Source organism: Podarcis bocagei (assembly GCF_964188305.1).
Source record: "Podarcis bocagei genome assembly, chromosome: 2".
NCBI lineage: Eukaryota > Metazoa > Chordata > Lepidosauria > Squamata > Lacertidae > Podarcis > Podarcis bocagei.
The window spans coordinates 70880876-70903817 of record NC_138126.1 but is presented as its reverse complement, the minus strand read 5'-3'; the positions used below and the strand labels follow the sequence as shown (position 1 = coordinate 70903817).

General features: G+C 43.6%; 1 protein-coding gene across 3 annotated transcripts in view; it reads right to left on the bottom strand.

Annotated features, from left to right (window-relative positions):
- The window catches only part of ADAMTS2 (ADAM metallopeptidase with thrombospondin type 1 motif 2), a 324369-nt gene that overhangs the window by 12027 nt on the left and 289400 nt on the right, over positions 1–22942 (bottom strand). For all 3 annotated transcript variants that reach the window (XM_081180737.1, XM_081180736.1, XM_081180738.1), the window contains 8 exons: positions 17543–17688; positions 15640–15815; positions 13243–13376; positions 12229–12352; positions 11425–11505; positions 6853–7016; positions 5654–5810; positions 3948–4080 (listed from right to left, as the gene is read on the bottom strand). In XM_081180737.1, the coding sequence (XP_081036863.1) occupies positions 3948–4080; positions 5654–5810; positions 6853–7016; positions 11425–11505; positions 12229–12352; positions 13243–13376; positions 15640–15815; positions 17543–17688 (1115 nt within the window). The remainder of the gene's footprint in view (positions 1–3947; positions 4081–5653; positions 5811–6852; positions 7017–11424; positions 11506–12228; positions 12353–13242; positions 13377–15639; positions 15816–17542; positions 17689–22942) is intronic.

The window sequence follows — 22942 nt, the reverse complement described above, 5'->3', positions numbered from 1 at the left end:
GAAATCAATGGGACAATTTAGTCATGACCAACATAAGCCGCATTGATTTCAGTCAGTCTTCTTCTACGCATGCCTTAGGAAGGAATTCAAACTCCTGGCAAGGAAACAGAAGGGTCAAATGAAGCTGCTTTCTTGTCTCCTAGAAGTGAACATCTGGGGCAGGATTCAACTAATGAGTTCTGTCAGTGGAAGCACAATACAGCTCCCTCTCTCCCCTAAATTGGCTTGGTTCCAGGGAGATGGGGGGGGGGGTTGGATTGTTCTGTCTCGCAAGTTGAAGGCATGCTATGATGGAATGATTGACACAGCATGGACTGCTCAAGCTGAGGAGGAAGAAAAACCTAGTGAGATGTCTCTAAGAATGTTTAATCATGGCATCATAGCTGTGTAATTTTGTTGGTTTTCATATGAATAATTAATTGTTTTCTGTCACTGCATGTATTCTTATCTATCCAAGTTATTAATTTTGTTCCATTCTTGAATTATGACAGTTGAAGGAAACAACAAAAAAATTCTATGCTAGGAGCTTCACTGATCCTCTTCGATACTTTGTAGTTTTTTAAAACTGTAGTTTAGAAACCATTTTGATGGCCCTCCCTCTTCCTAGTTTGACATCTTTAAACTTTAAACTTTTGCCAAAAATTAAAATTAAACGTAAGGATTCTAATGCTCATCATGGAAACTTCACACGGTCACAAAAATACTGAGCCATTAAACCGACAGATATTATTACATAAGCACAAAAGATACGAGATCTCATTATGCACCCTAACAGTGATCTGAATTATTGTGCTAGATCCCTCCCCATGAAACTTTTGTTTGTTTGTTTTGCCTGTGGCAGCTATGCTGGATTTACAGGAAAAGAATTTCCTTCTAGGCTCCGTAACAACAGCTATTTGTAATGTTCTAAATAATTCATGTGGAAACCAGCAGGGGGATAAACCACTAAAACAAGTGTTGTTGGTAGATGCTGGCATAGGAGCAGCATAATTCTTAGAGATTTGCTGCTTTGGATATGCCGGCAATTCAGCAATCAACCAAAGAACCGCATGAAAAAGAATGAGGGCCACAGCAATGCAGTTTGTCCTGCCATTATAAAGCTTTCAGAGCAATCTTATGTGTTTCTCTCAGGAGCAGTGCTAAAGTCCTTCTAAATCTTTACTGTACTATGCTAATAAATAGAATATTAACCTCTGTACTTTCTGGATTTTTCAAAATTCAGTAGACACCATGATGCAAAAGGGAGTTTTAAGTCTGACAGGGATGCCCGCTTGCAGCTCCCAGTAGGGTTAAAAGGAGTTTCATTCATCACCCCGCTGTTGCCGAAAGCCAGCCTTGGTGACACAGAGGATGGCAATTACGTCCTAAAAATGCAAACATTAAAAACTCCAGCTCTGCAAACCTCTGGCCCTGAAGCTTTGCCAAGTAAATAGTAGGAAATGTACAGTCAGGCTCAGGCTCCATCTAGCCCAGTTTCCTGTACCCGAAAAAGTATAAGAGCACACACAGTTCAATAACAGACTGAGGTCTGGGTGAACAGGAGCACCCACTGTAGATGGTGCTCACACCCCTCCTGATCATTTAGGGCCAAACTAGCTAATGGCCACTTCTCTGTCTTCCTGGGAATGCCTAGAAGGTGCCCTCTCAGACCTTAAATTCCGGCACAATGAGCATGTTGTGGGGAGGGGCTGGGATCACGGTGGAGGTGCCACCCCCAACCTACACATGTTCCTTTAAAGACCTCCAAATGAATGTCCATGGTTTGGGACCTCTTTCCTACTAGCTTTTCTCCTACGGCCCTGCCTGCCCCACAACATCTTTGATGAGTGCTTGTGAGCTCCCACTGGTGTGCCAAGTGACAGAGGGCATTGCACAGATTGTTCCAGAGCTTGCACTGGCTTCCTGCTGTCTTCTAGGCAAAACTGAAAGTCATCTTTTTGAAATGTAAAATGACTTTGATGCTATTTACCTTGCGGGAACAGTATTAGGTATGTCGACTCAGAAGCAGGTCCCACCATGTTCCATGGGACTTACTCCCAGCAAGGGTGTGTGGAGCCTTGGAGCCTGCCTACTCATGTTCTTTAAGTTCAGCCAGGAACATCTATACCGCCTGAACATTCTGGACCATACCACAAGCACATATGGGGGGGGGGGCATTCAGTCACATTTTATTCACAGTAGACCCACTGACCTTAGTTAGGTCGATTGATTTCATTGTCCGGATTCAACTAACAAGTGCCGCCACTAGCAGAAGCCAACCCAAAGAATCCTGCTAGTGCAAGGGAGCTTTCCCCCACACTCTTCCCCATGCACCCCCCGCAAATTGGCTTGGGCAGAGGTTTGGAGAACCATACACAGAGCAGTGCACCGGCAGAGGAGAGGGGGGAATTGTTCCATCTGGCAAGCTAAAAGGCTTGGGCTGGCAGAATGACTGCTGTAACCAATGCTTCCCCCCCCCTAAAAAAATGTTTAGGGGTACTTTCATTTTCCTACTTATATTCTAATACTGCCCCTCAATGAGGCCAAACTTAGATTCACAAAATGTTTAGGGGTATGCGTCCCCCCCAGAAAAAAGCACTGGCTATATCACTATGTTGAATTCCTCACAATGGATCTACACTGAGTAAAAATTTAACTGAATACCACCCATAGAGATATTTATCAATGCTTTTTATCACTACAGTACAGAGGAACTCCTGTAAAAATGTCAGAGTCATTTTTAGAAGCACCGTAAAGACTCCCTTGTCTGAGCTGGCATTTGAGGGCCAGCCAAAGAGCATATGACAATTTTAATTAATTTTAGTTATATTCTGTTGTTGCTTGCTACAAACTATGCATTATGGATGCATTAGAAACTTAAACAGAAAATTAAAATAAGATTCCAACTCCTTACAGCCTAGTGATTTGGGACAGAATTGCCAGAATGCAGGCTGGAGCTATCTTTGCCCATCCATTCCCTTTTTCTGTTAATTTGACTACTCACTTTCAAAATCCCACAACAGTAACAAAAATAAAGCTCTTGATCAGTGTACTCCTTTGTTGTGATGCCCACAAAATAATTATACAGTTTTCTAACGGCTAAAGGATGAACAGGCTCCCTTTCTATTTGTGCGTAAACAGAATAATGGCATGATTAGTTGCGTGAGACATGAATGGGGATGCAAATGTGAAAGCACATTGGAATCTGCTCCCTATTTAAAGCAACAAAGTGCAGAATTACTGCATTCTCAGTTGGGTGTGCCCTTGGATGCGCATCTGAGAGTGTGATGGAATTATGTTCATTGTTCTCTATCCAACAAGTGATAATGATCCATAATACTGTTTATACATTCTTAAATTGCATATGGGTATGCATTTCTTTAGGTGGATGGGGCCAAACAGTATCTCATCCATCCTAATCCAAGCTATTAAAAAATAATATCTTTTCCCCAAAAAAAACCCAAACCCTGTAATAAGAATAAAGCATGAAATTGGAAAATATCATAATTGCTTAAACAGTTATTTTTGCAAGCCAAGAATACCTACTTTCCACCCACTCCCCAACAAACCCACATCTTTAAAAGCTAGGCTGCAAGTTTTATTGGTGTTTCGATTAGGACTAGTCTTTGACATTTTCTGCAATAACAGCCCATAATGGGTATGCAATCCATAAAACAGAAATTACCCCCCACTGCCGCCGCCACCCCCCAAATCAAAATCTACTTTGGAATTGGGGAATCATTAATTTTTAGGGAATTTTCCCCCGCAACAAGCTAAATTCTGGGAATTACATTACATCATTGCATAACTCTGTTTGGGCAATATTCTACACACCACGGCTAGAAAGCAGTTCTAACCTAAAGCAGCCACAAAGGAAGGGAGTGGAGAGGTCATTTGAGGCTAGTTCCAGGCACTTCTTGATTATTATGCAACAGTGATGAGTTATTCCAGTAGAAAGAAATGCTTACATTGGCTGGGAACATTCCTGGAGATTACACACTCTGCGAATGGGCTTTGGTTTCTGGATGGACTCACAGTAACTGCGATGAACCATCTTGTGGTCAGTCTTCCTCCGACAACCATATTTTGTAAACTGATGGCCTTAGGAAAGAGACTTTCTGTTATCTTCAGCATTCCACACAACTCAGAATGCCCTGAAACCTGCTATGAGACCTATTAAGCTAGGGGTACAATGCAAGTTTCTCTGTTTTGCAGGGAGGCCTGATTCAGATGCCTATTTACCACCCTCAGAGATCATCCATGGGAATGTGGGGAGCTGCTCATAGGCCTGGCTTGTGGCTGGAATCCTGTGGACAAACCAATGTTATGAACGCTACGGGCCTCTTTCACTTCCTGCATCAGTTCCTACAACAAGAATTTCATGTAACCCCAAGCCTAATGGCAGCTTCAAGGGCTCCCACACACAATCCTGGGGCTCCTAGGGCTCCCACACACACAAAGTGTCTGAACTGTGCCAGAGATCTTACAAAGATGTGGGATCTTCCAGTGTACTTGCTACCTACTGCCTGGCATGTGGGAAAACGTTACAGTTGGGTAGAGTCAGGGCTGGCCCAAGACATTTTGGCACCTGAGGCAAATCACAAAATGCTGCCCCACCCCCGGCTCACAAGGGGAAAATAGGGGAGTGAAGAACTACATCAGGAACAAGATAGGGAATAAAGATCAACATTGGGAACAAGGTGGGAGGAGACCAGCAGTGTCTCCTTTTCACTGAGAGGCCGCTATGTAGGGAGCAGGGGGACCACTGCTGAAGAGTTGGCAGATCCAGTCTCCAAGGAGCACATTGCAGCTGCTGCAAGTACCTCAGAAAAAAGGCAATGTATTCCTTGGAGGCCGGATCTGACCCCTGTGGATCCTGCTGCCTGAGGCAGCTGCTTCCCCTTACCTAATAGGTGGGGCAGCCCTGGTAAGAGTGGAATGAGAGAGCTTGAGACAGGTCCTAAATTGCACAGCAGATAGAATTCTGGGAGCCCGGACATGAATGAACAGGCCCTGATCTAGATGCATACATTTTCCAAAAGCAGCTAGGCAAACCCACTAGTGGTTATCCATGGCTCAATCTTCTATGGGCTACTGTGTACATTCTGTGCTGGAATGCTTATACATTAAAACATGTTGCCAGCACTCATTCATTTATATTCTCTCAGTTACTGAATGGAGCCGTCCTCATGCATTCAACCTGCTATCTGCTTTCTAAATGTGCAATACAGTATGAATAATGAGAAGCAAAAAATAACCTGTCTAGAGAGTGTTTCTAGACCTGTATTTTCATGCTATTCATTCATTTACCCACCCATTAAATCACAACTGAGGACGTTCAGGTACATTTACTCTTTGATTTAGTTTACATGTACAAATTTGTCATTAGTGAATTTGAAATCAAATGGGCTGCAATGGGTGGATAATTCATTACAGGTATCACCACAAACATGGGGATTTTCAGTGAAGGCCTTTCATATGTTCTGCTGTTGATATACATCTGCATGTCTGAGCACATAGACAATTACATAGTACAATCCTTTGCATGTATACCTGGAAAACAGTCCTATTGAGTTCAGTGGGACTTTCTTCCAGGTAAGTGTGCATAGGACTGCCCCCCTAAGTAACCCTCAGAAAGCTATGCATATTCATCAGTTTAGCACCCTTTCTTTACCTCCTCCACAGGGTTTTGAGCACTGTGACCACTTTTTCAAAGCCCACTCAAATGTTACTGAATCTTCCAGAACATTGTTGTTGTCAACATTCAAAGAGTCTTCATGGATCATGTACTTGTACGTCAGTGTAATCTTGACGTTACCATGAGGAATCGCCTGGTCAGACAAATAAGGCATACCTTTTCAGCAAGGTCATTTGGAATATCATAGAGGCACTTTGAAAACAGATTAAAAGCATGAAAAGTAGGACAGGTCCCACCGCTCTTTTAAATTAAGCTTCAGAACACATTTTAGAGATAGAGAGCAACTTTTCTCCCAGTCCAGGTGTGGGATTGACCTTCAGAGTCTTGTATTCTTATGATATATACAACTTTTAATGACAACCAGAGACCACTCATGTGTCCCTTTCTCACAGAATTTGCAAGAAGGGCTTACTACAAGGATGGGCAGGATTAGGACCAAGAGACTGTCCACTACTGTTCCTTGTGGGGAGACACTCAAAACTGTAGAGCCAGGGTAGCCAATGTGTGGTGCCTTCCAGATGTTGGATCACAACTCCAAATACCCTTGGCCTTGCTGCCTTGGCCTGACGGAAGCTGTAGCCCAACAACAACATCCAAAGGGCACCACATCGGCTACCACAGCTGTAGAGAATTTGTTTATTTATTGCGGGTACAATTAAACAATTTAAAAGTAAATACAATAACAACACACACCCAAATTAAAGACAGCTTGGGGAAATAAAAGATTGTTTTCTGGCACTAAAAGGACAATGAGGTAAACCTCTTGGAGTAGAGAAAGAAGAGGAGGTATTGTACTTCCACGTCTTCGTATAGTTCCACTTCTCTTCCTCCAAAAAATGCTCAATAAATCCTCCCAGCCAGGGTAGTAGTTTTGCCTGGGCAACAGCCAGACTCTGGCCTTACTCTTATGGCTCTCCAGCCTTTCTTTAGGTATATTTGCCTGGGAAGCTGTGTTGCTCTTCCCCTGCTACCTGCTTTCTCCCTTGCAAGTAAGTCAGCTTGTCTGGGTTTTTTTGACATCTGAAACCCCTACACACAGATGTAGCAATATATAAAGTTGTTGCCATTAAATATGCCCTTGATTCTTAAAACAGATGTCCTAACAGATGCAATCCATAAAATACTGTATGTATGACTCAGTCTAATCTAGACACTCTCATCTTCAAGTTACTTACCAGAACGGTGATTCCATTACGTAAGGGGCCCATAGTTTGCACCATTTCCCTATCCTCATCGTTCCGATACTCCCATTCTACGCCCATGTTGACAAACACTTTGGAGTCTGGCACATAGTTCTCTTCGTTCAAAATAAATTTCCCTGTTTCTCGGTTCTTGATAGCTAGAAATAACAGGACAAATATAACATCTTCAAGAGACTTCAATTCACTCTCTCTTTCTCTGCCCTCCCTCTCTCTTTTTCTGAGACTGGAAGGCTTCAGGAAGAGGTCTGTCTGCTTGCTTTATTTATTAGATGTATTTAGAGAACATATACAGTACTGCCTTTCACACACACAAAAAGAGAAGATCCCAATTTGGTTTATATAAAAATGTGAGTAAAAATGTAAAGGACAATTGTCATAAAAGCAAAAGAGAACAAAAACACCTAATAAGACAGCAGACTAGGACCTAAAAACTCCTTAAAAGGGGGGGGGGCAGGGGGGCATTGCCAAAAGGACAACAGAGCAGGTGCCAAGCAGGCCTCTTTAGGGAGAGGACTCCGCAACCAAAAATGCCCTCTCTCTGATGACCACCCACCTTATCTTGGATGATGGGTTGATCCAAGGAAGAACACTGTCAGGGGATCTCAGCATCTGTTGGTTGATATGGAGCTAACCTTCCTTTAGGTACCCAGGGACCCAAGTTGCCTGCAAGGCAAACCCTGTCCACCGTTCCATCTGTAGGTGGTGCTATCTTGCCTGACCAGAAGGAAAATGTAGAGATTGTACTCTTGCATGCCACCCCAGACTCCAAGCAGTGCAAGATTCTGGGGTTCTGGGCACTTACCCAGGATATGTGTTTCCTTTGGAAGGTGGTGTCTTTATGATATATGGCTTATTTACACATATATACAACCTGAGCCTACGATGGAGGGGTTCAGAGCATTATCAGCCCAAGAGGGTCTTGCTTCCCCCATAGTCACAGCCTTGGATTGCAACAAAAAACAGGCATAGCTCTGTCTCCCAGCTGCGCAACCTAAGGTTACCAGATGTCCCCGTTTCCCGGGGACAGTGTCCTGATTTACAAATCAGTCCCCATACAGAATCCACTGAAGTTGAAAAGTGTCCCCAGATTCATTGAAAAAAATCTGGTAACCTTAGCCCAACCTGCAACCTGCCAGCTTCTAGCTCACATAGACCTTTGGGTATAGGGCAGTCTAGGAATTAAATAAATAAAATACTAATACTAATAACTCTCAAATTTGAACTTTATTTTTCTAACTACGAGGAGTTGACGAGGTGCCCCAGAGCCAGAAATTCAATCCCTTGCTGGATCCAGAAATTGAAGGATCTCAGGCATACAGCCTAGTTCGCCCTCTCCTCATAAGGATCTGAGTCTCAGCAAAGTTCACCACAAGGAGCTGCTGCTGCTGCTGCTCTGTATGGTGTGCAGAGATTGAGATGCCACCTCCCCAACATTTGAAGGAAAATATGTTGGCATTGCAGACTCGACAGGGAGTGACTCTGTCATCAGGCAACAGACACTGCTGACTCTCGCACCCTGTCACAGCCCTCTCCCTTGGAAGGAAGCCCTCAGCTATTTTATCTAAGAGTTGATAAATCGTTTGGGACTGAGCCTATGTTATGCCATTCATTTGATTTTGCATTGCAGCCCTGGAATCGGAGAACCAGCTGGACCTATCTGATAACAGAGCTGTGAAGAAATACATTCACGAGGAACAACTGGCGTCTATTGTGCATTATGTTACTTTGTGAATTCTGTTCTAACAGACCAAAACAAATACTCGTCCTGCCTCTTCATCCCCAGTATCTTTTCAGCTACCTGGTCTTTTTTATCTGCTTCAATGGTGTGTCTTACATCAGCTCTGAGACAAAAAACAGAGCAAATCATGCATTATGTTTCCAGATCAAGCAGCTGAATTTCTGTTAGCATTGCCCTGCCTGTTGCATTACAAGTCTCCTGCCCCTGTCCCTGTGGATCCCTGCCCTAGAATCTTGTTTTCTTCATGCCTGAAGTAACAAGATAAGAATGCCAGAGAATATGTGCAGTGATTGATTTCTTTTCACTATATAATACACACACACATATTGGGGCTTTAGTGTGTTTGGAAACAAACCCACCTGTTCTTTGCTGGTGTGGGGGGGTCTCTCTATAATTAAAAAGTGGTTTAGAAAATTCCATGTTAGTCATTCTCAAAGTATGGTAGAACATATTATTACTATTATTTCAGTGGGTCTACTCTGAGTTTGACTAACAGTTTATTACACTCAGAGCTTGTCCACACCAGAGTTCACTGTGTTTGTGGCTGTTGGCATTCCCATTTAATTTGTGTAGTGCACACAATGTTATCCTTGAATAACACCAATCTTGAAGTTTCCCTTCTATAAATTCAGGTTTAACCAACATGGGGATAATCAAATGAGTTGAGAGAAATTGAGCTCCAAACCTCTCCACTTGGATGTTTCGCTGCTTTTTGGGGGTGTAGATCCATCATCCCTTTGCTACACCTCTTTCCACACCCACTGCTTCCTCAATGCTTCCATTTTGTTTCTGGTGGAGTGTGTAACTATTTCAGCTACACACCTGAATGGAGCTTAGTCCTATGTATAATTCATTTGATCCCTCATAAAAAAAATTTTACAGTGAAATTCTACATGTATCTACTCAGAACTATCTATATAAGATTGAAATCTGAAAATTTCACACATAGGAACAAACAAACAAATGCACAGGTTCAAACTGAGGACTACCTAACACCATCACTGAGAAGGCCTTATACTGGATGAGAAACTGAATCAGCAAGACACGCCAACACATGCTATTCTAGGTAAATGTTTCTGTTCCACAGCTCCATGTGCTTTCAGATGCTCAGTTTGTGCCTGGGTGGGCTTCCCTACTGACTGCAAAAGAGGGAGCAGTTTTCCATATGCACCCCATTTAAGGATATATCCCTGTGCTTGAATTTGGCTCAATGGCTTAACGTTGCAAGAAGGTAACTTCTGGCCTGAGAGGTGTTTGACAGCTCCCTGTTTTAGCATCCCCAGGTAGATGGCAAAAACAGGAGGTTAATGACTTCCTGGTTATAAGCTCTACATGGCTAGCAGACTGCAAATGGGTTACATGTGTGCAGGCTGACACTGCGTATGCTGCCTCTGAGTTTTATTAATCTTCAGAAAGAACTTAGCAAATGGAATCAATTACCTAAGGAAATCGCTTCAGCTGAATCATCTGGCTGAGATGTTAAGTACAGCAAATCATTCCTCTGTGAAGGTGACTGGATTAGATGAGGCCCCTTTGAACTTGAGGGGTCTACCGTCTCACTCTATCTCTTTTCTGCACTTCAAATGTTGCTGCAGCCTTTGCTACTGAACCTTGCTACAGCCAAATTTCCTGGCCAATCTCTAAAAATAATTAAGTCCTCTTTCATCTTTCTTCCTACTTTGACTGTCAAAATAATAATTCCAAAGTTTCATACACTTGTTGCCTTGCCTTCTCTGTTGCTCTGGGGTGGGGGGACCAACCCTCGTGTCTCTTGCAATCCCTTCCTAAAGTGCTGTCAGGGTCGATACCAGGCTTTAAAAGCTGGAGGTTTATATATTGCCCATGCTTCATCAGAAACAGTTTGCCGAGCATAAGGAATAAGTTTGTACAAAGAATGCTATGAGTCCCACGAGGCTCCACGGAACATCAGTGCAAGGGAAGCATTTACTAAAGTAAAACTGGGGGGGGGAGTGATTCATGGCAGTTACGAGGCTATTTGTTGTGAATCCACTTCTAATTAATAACATTCTGCAAGACATTGTCTATTATTGATCCGCTGAATTGGAAGGAGAGGATTTCAATTACTGTTTAAGCTTTGTGATTGATTGAGCATCCTTGCGATGGATGGCTCTGAATCTGAAACTGAATGCACCAGGATGCTATAAAGACATATGCAAAAGCAGAACCAGTGAGCCCATTGACTAGGAAGCACATTCCCTGTAACAAATAAATATGGAAACTGCATGCAGTGGCGGAGGAAGGGTGTGGGGGGGTGCGGGCCACCCTGGGGGTCATCACTGGGAGGGGTGACAAAATGACTGTATGTATGTGTAAATAAACCATATATCCTAAAGACACCATAGTCTCCACTGTCCCTCATTCCAAGGAAACCAAACTCTGGGTAACTGCCTGGAACCTCTGGAATCTCAGACCACTTGGAGATTGGGGTGGTATGCAGCAATTTCATTGTCATAATATTAGTTTTCTCATAAGGAGAAATTTTTCTCTTGACTGATTTTATTTCTTAAACAGACAAAATATATTTTCATATTGTCAGTAAAAGCAAATGTACAGAAAAAGATGTTGGGAAAGATTGAGGGCACAAGGAGAAGGGGACGACAGAGGACGAGATGGTTGGACAGTGTTCTTGAAGCTACAAACATGAGTCTGACCAAACTGCGGGAGGCAGTGGAGTGCCTGGCGTGCTCTGGTCCATGGGGTCACGAAGAGTCGGACACGACTAAACGACTAAACAACAACAACAGAAAAAGATGGTGATAGAACAATGCTGATAATGTAATACTCACCAAGATTATGAATGGAGGCATCCGATTCTTGTATTAGCAAGTGCCGCGCACCTGCTGGGATTTCAAACATCTTGATATAACCTGTAGGGACACATTAAACCAGTGCAGGTTGTTGTTATTACAGAGAAAGGAAAAGAGGACCAGAATACTGAGCCATCCTTCTGGGGGCAAGGTCCCTCAGGCTCCGCTCCAACTGGCACCCCTGTTGTTGACTATGTGTTTTATGAGATTTTATGACACGGATTTGTATTCTAAAGTATCGAACGCCTCTTTGTAGAGGATTTCCTCAAAAATGAGAGCATATGTATATATCTGAAGTGCCTTTAAATTCATTTAAATAAACAAAGAAAGTATGTTTAAATTGCCCATTGGCTCACTTGAAAGCTAAGCAGATCAAAGTCTAAAAAGGTTGTACAAAAAGTGAATACAGACATGTACAAATGTAGCCCTGTGGAAGGTGTTTAGACCAAGAAGGAAGAACAACCTTGCCTCTACTTACCTGGAAGTAAGGCCCACTGAGTAGACATATCTAGGATTTAACTATAAGCCCCCAATCCACTGAGCCTTTTTAAGTGCACAAATGGGTTCACACACCCCCCCCACACCCCATAGGCCCTATTAGTGTAGGCCATAGTACTTCCAGGAAAGTACCTCTGCTGTTCTGCACCAGAAGCTGTTCAAACACAATGCTTTGTTGCAGCACCGGAAAAGAGATGTTAAAAACAAAGTTACTCTGTCCTTCTGAAATCTTCCTGCATGCTTCTTTGGGGCAGGAGCGCTATACTGTACTGAAAATGGACTGACCTTGCTTCTTTGGTGCCCTGGAGAATGTGCCTTTCACCACTTTGCAATGGGCGTTGTCTCCACCACACACGCCACACTTGTCCTCTTGCTTTGACGAGCCAATTACCTTGTCACAGCCAACTTTCTGCAAAGAATGAAAAGCAATTACTCCTGCTTGTGAGAGCCTGCATTTTCCTCCGGGTTTTCTTTTCACCAGACAAAGATATAATAAACAGCACATTTGTCTCTTCCTAAAAGGGCATGTTGATATCCACATGAGTTTTTATAATGACATTTCACCCTGATAAATTGGTTTCTAACTGCTTGCTTAACTGAACTCTGATATTAATTCATTATCAAAGGATTTCAAGTACATGCTGCTATTCAGGATTTGAGCATATTGCAGGCATTTAATCCAATTCACATAAATATTTGGCAATTCATGCTCAGAAAATAACACTGAAGACAACAGTACGCATTTCTCTCCCCCCACATGAAGAAATGGTACTCCAGAAATGAACGAGGCCTCTAGTCACACGCTATGGCGAAGAGCCCCAGTACAAAGACCTCCAGGTGTTTCTTTTCCAATAGCTAAGAGGAGATTAAGAAGCCATTTGGAGGTCTAGTAGATGGATAGAGAAGCTAATAAAATCTTGCATATGTATGACATTCTCATGCACATGTGACTGTGGCTTGCAACCATGGTGTTTTCCTGAACAGAAATCAATTTAGTTGTATGCTCAAGAGCCTTCTCAAATTAGATACTGAATACACTTCGCAAAGGTACTAGGCATGTCTGAACAGTTCTCAGCCCAATTCCAAACCCAACTCCATCCTTCTTAGGCAGGTAACCTTTCAGCGACTCTAGTAAAACAATGAACCATGGCAGGATTTTTAGTAAACTTCAGTGATTACACTTAAAATGACTACTTATTTGTAGATGCGTCATGGAGAAAAGTGTCCCATTGAAATGTTAATATTATACTCATTCTTGCAAATAAGAAACTGAAAAAAGGAATTGATGCCACCACTTACCAGGCACTCTCCTCGCACACAGATACTATGGGGATCCTTATATGAGCACCTTGTTCCATCATGCACCAGTCTTTTCATATACACAACGTCATTAGTTTCCTTGGACTCACAATAGAGATGGCACCTTTCTTTGGCTACAAGGGAAAAGAGTCCTGTGATTTATCTCTTCAACTGATGGTTCTTATCCGATCAGACTGCAGAAGGCAATTCAGTTAAAATCATGATCTTTGAATAAAAATATGCAGATTTCCAAAAATTCCAATCAACCTATTAACAGTAGAATTGAGATCCATGTAGAAGGGTTCCCACTAAGTTCAGCAGAAGTGGACCACACCAAGGTTACCAGACGTTCCCCTTTCCCGGGGACAGTCCCCGGATTTGCACATCAGTCCCCTGACAAAATCTATCTATTTAGTAGGAAGTTGAAAAGTGTCCCTGGATTCATTGAAAAAAATCTGGTAACCTTAGACCACACTCAAGATCATAAATATGCGTATGGCTGTTTATAGGGTACCTGATCAATTTGGCAACCCACTAAAGCAAATTTATATCCACTTTTTTGACGTGCCATTGCAGTAGTGTATGCTTATGCATACTTTATGCACAAAATTCAAAGTAATGTATGAACACAGAAGCAGACAACATAACCACCCTCTCCAAATGAAGCTGAGACTTTTGGCAGAATAACCAATGGGTGGTAATATTTTCTATACACTGGAAATTACAGTCTTCAAATATGAAGTACCGTATTTTTCGCTCTATAACACGCAGATTTTTTCTCCTAAAAAGGAAGGGGAAATGTCTGTGCGTGTTATGGAGCGAATGTGTGGAAAAATAAGGCAAAAATCAAACCGCGCTTCAGGGAGAAGGGAGCTCCGTGATACAGGAAGTGGCAGCTTTCCTGCATTCTGCCTCAGGGTCTTACTGCCCGCCCTCTCTGTTTCCTTGCTGTGTTTGCTCAAACGGAACAAAGAGCAGGGAAAGCCCCTCCCCTCCAGGCAAGTAGAGAGGGAAAGCAGAGCGTCCGAACAAAGAGCAGGGAAAGCCCCTCCCCTCCAGGCAAGTAGAGAGGGAAAGCAGAGCGTCCAAACAAAGAGCAGGGAAAGCCCCTCCCCTCCAGGCAAGTAGAGAGGGAAAGCAGAGCGTCCGAACAAAGAGCAGGGAAAGCCCCTCCCCTCCAGGCAAGTAGAGAGGGAAAGCAGAGCGTCCGAACAAAGAGCAGGGAAAGCCCCTCCCCTCCAGGCAAGTAGAGAGGGAAAGCAGAGCGTCCGTCCTTCTATCCTGTCCCTGCTCCGGAGGAACAATGTTTGTGAAGGGAAGAGAGATTACAGGTTCGGCTTAAAATTCTGATTTGACTTCCTGCTTTTTGTTTTTGGAGACACACAGCATTCAAATATGCTTTCTTCCATTTAAAGAGGGAGAGAGAGAGAGAGAGAGCACACGCTGGCTGGCTTGTGTGGGTGGGTGGGGGGAAACTTTTGCCTTCCTTTCCTCACGTTATAGCCCTCTCCTGCATTCTTAGCCTTCTGTGTTTTTCCTTCCCTCCCCACTTAAAATGTGGTTACAAAGCATGGATCCACATGGATCCTCAGGATCTTTGCATTGGGTCACCCCAAATTCACCATCAGAGCACACAGCATGTCCATGGCTACAGCCTGCCCCCCCCCAAAAAAATCACGCACCCACTGTTGCCTGGGGCTGCAATGGTGCAAAAACGTGGTTACAAAGCATGGATCCACATGGATCCTCAGGATCTTTGCATTGGGTCACCCCAAATTCACCATCAGAGCACACAGCATGCCCATGGCTACAGCCTGCCCCCCCCCAAAAAAAATCACGCACCCACTGTTGCCTGGGGCTGCAATGGTGCAAAAACGTGGTTACAAAGCATGGATCCACATGGATCCTCAGGATCTTTGCATTGGGTCAGCCAAAATTCACCATCAGATCACATGTCTGTGGCCACAGCATGAAGCACAAAAATGATACGTCCACTGTTTCATTCAGAATATTTTTTCCCTTGTTTTCCTCCTCTAAAAACGATGTGCGTGTTATGGTCAGGTGCGTGTTATAGAGCGAAAAATACGGTAATACCCCTCCCCACCTTCTCACTATATAGAAGGATCTGGCAACTTCTGTTTCAGTGTATCTGAAGAAGTGTGCATGCACACGAAAGCTCATACCAAGAACTAACTTAGTTGGTCTTTAAGGTGCTACTGGAAGGATTTTTTTTATTTAGTCTTCAAATATGGCAGACTGGAACCAAGGCCATTAACAAAGCAATAACATGAAGAGGAAGAGAGGAAGAGGAAGAGGAAGAAGAAGGAGGAGGAGGAGGAGGAGGAGGAGGAGGAGGAGGAGGAGGAGAAGAAGAAGAAGGAGAAGTGGTGTACTAACCATCACTATGCTCATATGCAAGCCAATGGTGCTTCTTGTTCTGATATTCAAAATAAGGATCCCACTGTTTGCACTGCTCCTCTCTGAAATCTTCATTATCTTTAGGACAATCGTTTGTGCTGCAAAGCTGGAACTCATAGCTTGGTCCAAAACATGTACGACCTCCATTAGCTGGGCTAGGAATAAGAACAAAACCAGATTAATAAATAATATCACATCAGTGACACTTATAAAATTATCTTATTACTAATGAATTCATATTTGGAGCCTCAGAGATCAACTGCAGGAGTAGATTGGCTCCTTCCACTGAAATTAACAGAGGCAACTCTACAAAAGCAAGCTACACGTGGAGATCTTGAATCACAACAGTGTTGAAATTAATGGGACATTATATATATATATATATATATATATATATATATATATATATATAGTCCCACAGATTTCAGTAGCAGTAAAAAAAAAAAAATACTTAGGGTGGAATTCAGCACCACACTCTTCCAGTTGTTCCATCTGCACATGCATTGCAAGACTTCCATTTGCACAATGGGGCTCCTGTTGTGTAAGCAGAAGTCCTTGCACAGTGCTTCTGTTGCTGGTGCTGGATAGTTAAATGCTACCCTTAATCTCTTCTCCTCTCTTCTCTCTCCTTGGTAGTATGACCAAATACCAGGAAAAGCTTTCACTTAATGGCTTCAGTCCCGCAAGTACCTAATCCTACATGAGCATAACCAGAGTTTCTACTTTTCTTTTTACACCAGCAATGGCGACAAACTGCATTTGTGTCAGGTGGCAGAGGCACCAACCCCCAAAGCAGGTTGCCAGGAAGGGACAAGACAAGGAAAAGTCCTTACCATCTGCTTTTATTCAATATTCACATAGTGAGGCTTGGGAATGCAACCTCTCAGAATAATGGCATTGCCCCAAATGAATCTCCATCCCCTCCGTCTCTTCCACTTCCTCATGAGTCATCATTACGGGTGCTGAAAAAGTCCCTCTGCCTTTGAGCTCTTTGCTCTCCCACTTTCAAGGCCTACCATGCTTTCTAAAGACACCAAGTCCGTCAGCTGTTGTTCCCCTGGTGCTTCCTCCTCCTCCTCTCCCATTAGTCCCCAGCTTTTATGAGCTGAGATCTCTCTCAAACCCCTGTTGTAATTCTGAACTGTCTTCTTTTCTGGAAGGGTCAGGCAGGTCTCCACCATTCCTCCTCTGCCCAGTCCCTGGCAATTTGTAATCCTATTCCAGCTATTTTACGTGTGGGTACAGACTGCCTCTTTGAGCAACAGCCAAAAAAAGGCAAGCTATGGCTGTGTGCATAGCAAGAGAACCCTGCATGAGGGCCATGGTGAATTCCTAATCCAGTATACAGTCAATGGTCTGCATTATTTCACCCATCTGAGGATGAAACATAGTCTCAAGCAATTATTTCTGTGCATTTCTGATAGTAATTTAACAGTGTGTCTCTTACACATGTGCGAGTGTGAGAGCCAGTGTGTCTCTCACAAACAGTGTGGTGGGAGAGCCAGTGTGGTGTGGTGGTTAAGAGTGGTAGACTCGTAATCTGGTGAACTGGGTTCACGTCCCCACTCCTCCACATGAAGCTGCTGGGTGGTTCCTTAGGGTAGTGATAAAGCGGGATATCAAATCCAAACTCCTCCTCCTCCTCCTCTTTAGCAGAGGTGGCAGGCATGGTAGGGCAGTTCTGCACCGCCGTGGTCCCAACAACAGAATTGCTGCCACTCACTGCGCTTGACTCCCCAGTGTGGCTGCACAGCCCACACCTCACCTCTGCCCATTCTGATAAGGGCCACAGACGTTGCTGTTGGGAGAGCGACGACATGGGAAGCCATCCCCACCCCATGCCACCCGCTCCTGGTCTTCAGCTTACTTAGGTCCAACTTACTGTGGGTTGTCACATTGCCGTGTTCTGAATTTCACTCCCGTTCCGCAGGTTCGAGAACAGGAACCAAATTTACTCCATGCCCCCCAGTTTCCATCTTGCTTCAAGATATCTGGAGTTAACCAGATACAGTGACCTTTAAAACAATGCTAAAAAGAGAAAAGCATAGGTGGATGCATATTTTCACAATGAGTCACATTGCACAGCAAAGTTGTCTTAGTTGTTGGACACAGACTAAAAACTCCTCAGTCTACATACTATTGCGAACACTGGAATATGATGCAATATCCTCATTCACAGCTTTAGAATAGATGATTCTCTACCTGCCTAGAAGAAACGATAGGCTTCTCACACATGCATGTAACTCACTGGGAAAAACACCACTCAGCTACACATGTAAACAGTTTCAACTGAAAAATATTGGGACAGATTGGATGATTCTTCTTGCCCAAACTGGCCCATGGAGTGGAGAACACACCTGCTTTCCCCAAATACATGACCTATCTGTCCTTCCTTTGATGTCCTCTCACATCCACAGAGAGATTGCAAGTTTCAATACAGCCTAGGTACAAGTTTGGGCATACATGCCTGGCCATGTTGCTTCCCCTGTGTGGGGACACTGCAGGAGGGGCAGATATGCCAGAAAGGGGGGCAGGTGAGTTCATCCTACAATCCACACAATGGGCTAGATCGGTGGGATAGTATCAATCTGCCCCATTATATTTGAGGTGATGAAAAGCAATACCAGAGAGTAGATTTCTAATGAATCCTTTACAGCAATGTTATGTCAGCTTCTTCTACCCCCACTGTCAGGCTCAGTATGCCCCTGAATGTCAGTGGCACGGGAAACCACAAGTAGGGAAAGTGCTGTAGCCGTCAGGTCCCCCTCACTGAGTTCCAATAGGCACCTGACTGCCCACTGTGAGAACAAGATCTTGGCTTCAATGGGCCATTGGCCTGACCCAGCAGGGCTCTTGTTATGTTCCAGCTGAAGCAATAATATTACCAAAACTCATTTGGATTTTAATTTAATTCATGCCAATGTTTCAAGAAGTAAAATTTAGGCTTTTTCTTCCAAAGTTGCTTGACTATGATTTCTTCTGAACAATATAACTGCAGTGGTGGGAAAAAGATTGTACACAACAACAAGAGAGACAAGTTTTTTTCAGTTTACATGAACCTGCAGTAGAACCTTTAGTATTTCTTATTTCATAGCCCTTTGGTCATTCACAGGACATTATAGGTAATAATTATTATGACACCTCTGAGCAGTATTTGTAAACAAGCTGTGGTAGGTATTTTTTAAATACCGTATTTTTCGCCCCATAAGACGCACTTTTTCCCCTCCAAAAATGAAGGGGAAATCGGGGTGCGTCTTATGGGGCGAATGCCTGCAAGCCTCGCACGCCCGGCAGGAGGTCCCACTGGGTGCGCGAGGCTTGGGGCGGCAGCCTGTCGCCCGAAGCACGGGGAGCCCTCGGGAGGGCTCCCCCTGCTTCGGGCGAGTGTCTGCAAGCCTCGCGCACCCGGCAGGAGGTCCCACCGGGTGCGCGAGGCTTGGGGCGGCAGCGGACTGCTTGCGCGCACCTAGAAGCTTGGGGCCGCTGAGCTCAGCACGCCCCAAGCTCCTGGTGTAGCGCAAGCAGTCCGCTAGCCCTGGGAGAGCCCCGCGGCTCTCCCAAGGCTAGCGGACTGCTTGCGCGCACGCAGAAGCTTGGGGCGCGCTGAGCTCAGCACGCCCCAAGCTCCTGGTGTAGCGCAGTGCACCTGGGGGGGGGAAATAAATTTTTTTTCCTTTATTTCCCCCCCAAAAATCTAGGTGCGTCTTATGGGCCGGTGCGTCTTATGGGGCGAAAAATACGGTACAATGCAAGTTTGATCTAAAAATAGTCCTTCTTCAAAATATAAATGGAGCACACAAAAATCCTTCATTCTAATCTTATCTATAAACAATGTCTACTCCTTGTCCACTATTTCATCCTATGAAGAGGAATACACCTGGGGGGGGGGGAGTGCTAACCCAAATCATTCTGATTTCAGTTACTGACAAATGGATCACTAAGGGAGACTTTTAAAAAGGCTCTTACTTTGCAACACCTGTTGGTCAGGGCAGAAAGTGGTGGGCGAGCATGATCATTCTCGCATTCTTATCCCTTGCCCTAGTTTGCCTCCTGGTCCCATAGACTGGCACCCATTGGATAGCAATGCAAGTTATCATAGAAGTTATCCTAGAGTTGGAAGGAATCATGGGAATCATCTGCACCAAACCCCTGCAATGCAGGAATAGGCAGCTGTCCCTTCCAGGGGTTGAACCTGTAACCCTGGTTTTGTTAGCACTATACTCCAACCCACTGAGCTATGCAGCTACCAAGCCTTAAACTTTTCAAAAGCCTAGGAAATGTCTGCCCACTTAATTTACATGCCGTACAACGCAAAACAAATGAAACAGGGATGTTATTTTACACAGTGTTTAATTTACTTCAAAGTTCTTACTTGAAAGAACTTATCAATAAATATTGCAAGTGGGAGCATCCACCGGCCCAGCAAAAGGGTAGAGAGGATCACAGTTTTAGATGGTTGTGTTTCCAATTACAGTGGTACCTCAGGTTAAGTACTTAATTCGTTCTGGAGGTCCATACTTAACCTGAAACTGTTCTTAACCTGAAGCACCACTTTGGCTAATGGGGCCTCCTGCTGCTGCCACGCCGCCGGAGCACGATTTCTGTTCTCATCCTGAAGCAAAGTTCTTAACCTGAAGCACTGTTTCTGGGTTAGCGGAGTCTGTAACCTGAAGCGTATGTAACCTGAAGCATATGTAACCTGAGGTACCACTGTATAGGAAGCTAGAAACTCTAAGCTAGAAACCCCAGCCCAGAATGGAAATATTTTCAATGCAATACTGTTGCCTTATGCTGATCTACAATTCCAATTCAAAAACTGATAGAGGAGTGGACTTGCAAGAAGGAATACATAAAAAAACATTGTTCTGGTATAAATGTATCAATATGCAATGAATGAAATTTATAGAGTAAAAGACTAAGAAGAAATGGGTATAAGACGAGACAGTTAAAAATAATATTGATAACACAGCGAAAAGAAGAAAAGAAATACTGTAAAGGAAGTCACACATAGGTGGAGGGAAGTCAATATTTTTGTTTTTATGTTTACAGTGGTGCCTCGCAAGACGAAATTAATCCGTTCCGCGAGTCTCTTCGTCTTGCGTTTTTTTCGTCTTGCGAAGCACGGCTATTAGCGGCTTAGCGGCTATTAACGGTTTAGCGGCTTTAAGAAAAAGGAAACAAACTCGCAAGAACTCGCAAGACGTTTCGTCTTGCGAAGCAAGCTCATAGGGAAATTCGTCTTGTGGAACGACTCAAAAAACGGAAAACTCTTTTGTCTTGCGCATTTTTCGTCTTGCGAGGCATTCGTCTTGTGAGGTACCACTGTAGTTTCTTTTGTAATTTAAGTTGATACTTCTTTTGGTTAATGTAAGTTTAATTGTTTTCTTTTGTAGGAATTAAGGAGTTGTATGTATAATAAGTTTGTTTTGTGTTTTGTTTTGTGAGTATTGCATTTACTACTACTACTACTACTACTAATAATAATAATAATAATAATAATAAACAATTCCAGTTCATGGGTCTTAATGGTTCCTGTCAGCATGGGGAACTGGGCATGTGCACGACAGACAGATGGCCAGAGCAACAAGTGCAATCATTCACTTGCTCTTCCTAGTAATGAACTCCACAACAAATGTTATTCAGCTTAACCAGCCTTCAGATCTAGGCATTTGGCAGGCACTGTATGCAAAGCATATGGCTAAACACCCACTGCCAACAAAAACAAAGGAGAAGGGTTTATAAAGTAAAATCTCCCTTAAGCATAAAATGGTGACTAGTGTAACAGAGAAATAGTGGGAATGCTGCCAAATATTAACCCGTAAAGGGAGAGAAAGGCTACAGTTGGTAGAGACAATGAAAAAGCTGTCTGTGACATGGGGGATCAGTAATTGATTAAAAAAAAAAGAAGGAGGCACAGGGTGTTCAGAGTGGCTCTTCAGTGTGCCAGTAAGATATTCCAGGTCAAAATATAATTAAGTGAAAGCTGTATCTCACATTGGAATCGTTTTCTAAAATACTAATATTTGGTCTCCCAGGAGATGTTCACACAAGATCCATTGCCAATTCACACAACATTATTTCCAGAAATGAGATAACTTCTTTTGGTCACCCCCACGACTTGAAAGATGAAGAAACATCTTGCGGGAATGTTTCATGCATACTGTTTACTCCCTCAATTTTCTTGTGAACCGGAACAGAGATAGCCAGTGGCAATGAGAGAAATTCCAACGATCAACCAGTTCCAGAAGTATCCAGTCATGGAAGTTGATGAAAGGAGTAACCCAGGATTTGAAATAAGGAAGAGAACCATGGGGAGGGCATATGCTGATAGAAACAAATTTGGTTCTTAGTGGCTGACCATTATAAGAGACACGGTAAACAGACACAATGATTCCATTATTATTATTATAATTATTCAAACTATTAGTCTCATAGTTCATCCTTTTCTTTTGCAGTAGGGAACTATTTTAAAAAAATGAAAAAAATCTTGTGGCACCTTAAAAACTAGCACATTTTATTATGGCGTAAACTTTCATGGACTTGACTCCAGTTCATCACACGTGTGAAGTGTTTTATTGAGTTGCAGGCAGTGGAGAATGCCCCGCCCACTTCAGTCTGTCTTCTTACTTACAACCAATTAGGGGGCAGCTCTGCTTGTCACTGGTTCTGGCTCTACCCGCCATTGGCTTTGGTTCTGCCTACTGTTGGGTCTCCCTGTCTTCTGCTCCTCCATTGGGCCCCAGACGCTGCTGGCTGCAGTATTATATGTTGGGACAGGGGCTGTAGCAGTGGGTGTGAGGGAAAGAGTTCTAAGCAGAGGGAAATGAAATGCAAGAAGTACCGGTAGTACAGATAGAATTCTGGGAGTTGTAGTATGTTAAGGGTGCTGAGAGTTGTCTATTCCCCTCCCAGAGCTTCAGTTTGTAGAGTGGTTTAACAACCAAGCCCTCTTCAGCGAGAGGATTAAGGGTCTCCTAATAACTCCGTATAGTTAAAGCTATGGTTTTCCCAGTAGTGATGTATGGAAGTGAGAGCTGGACCATAAAGAAGGCTGATCGCCAAAGAATTGATGCTTTTGAATTATGGTGCTGGAGGAGACTCTTGAGAGTCCCATGGACTGCAAGAAGATCAAACCTATCCATTCTGAAGGAAATCAGCCCTGAGTGCTCACTGGAAGGACAGATCCTGAAGCTGAGACTCCAATACTTTGGCCACCTCATGAGAAGAGAAGACTCTCTGGAAAAGACCCTGATGTTGGGAAATATGGAGGGCACAAGGAGAA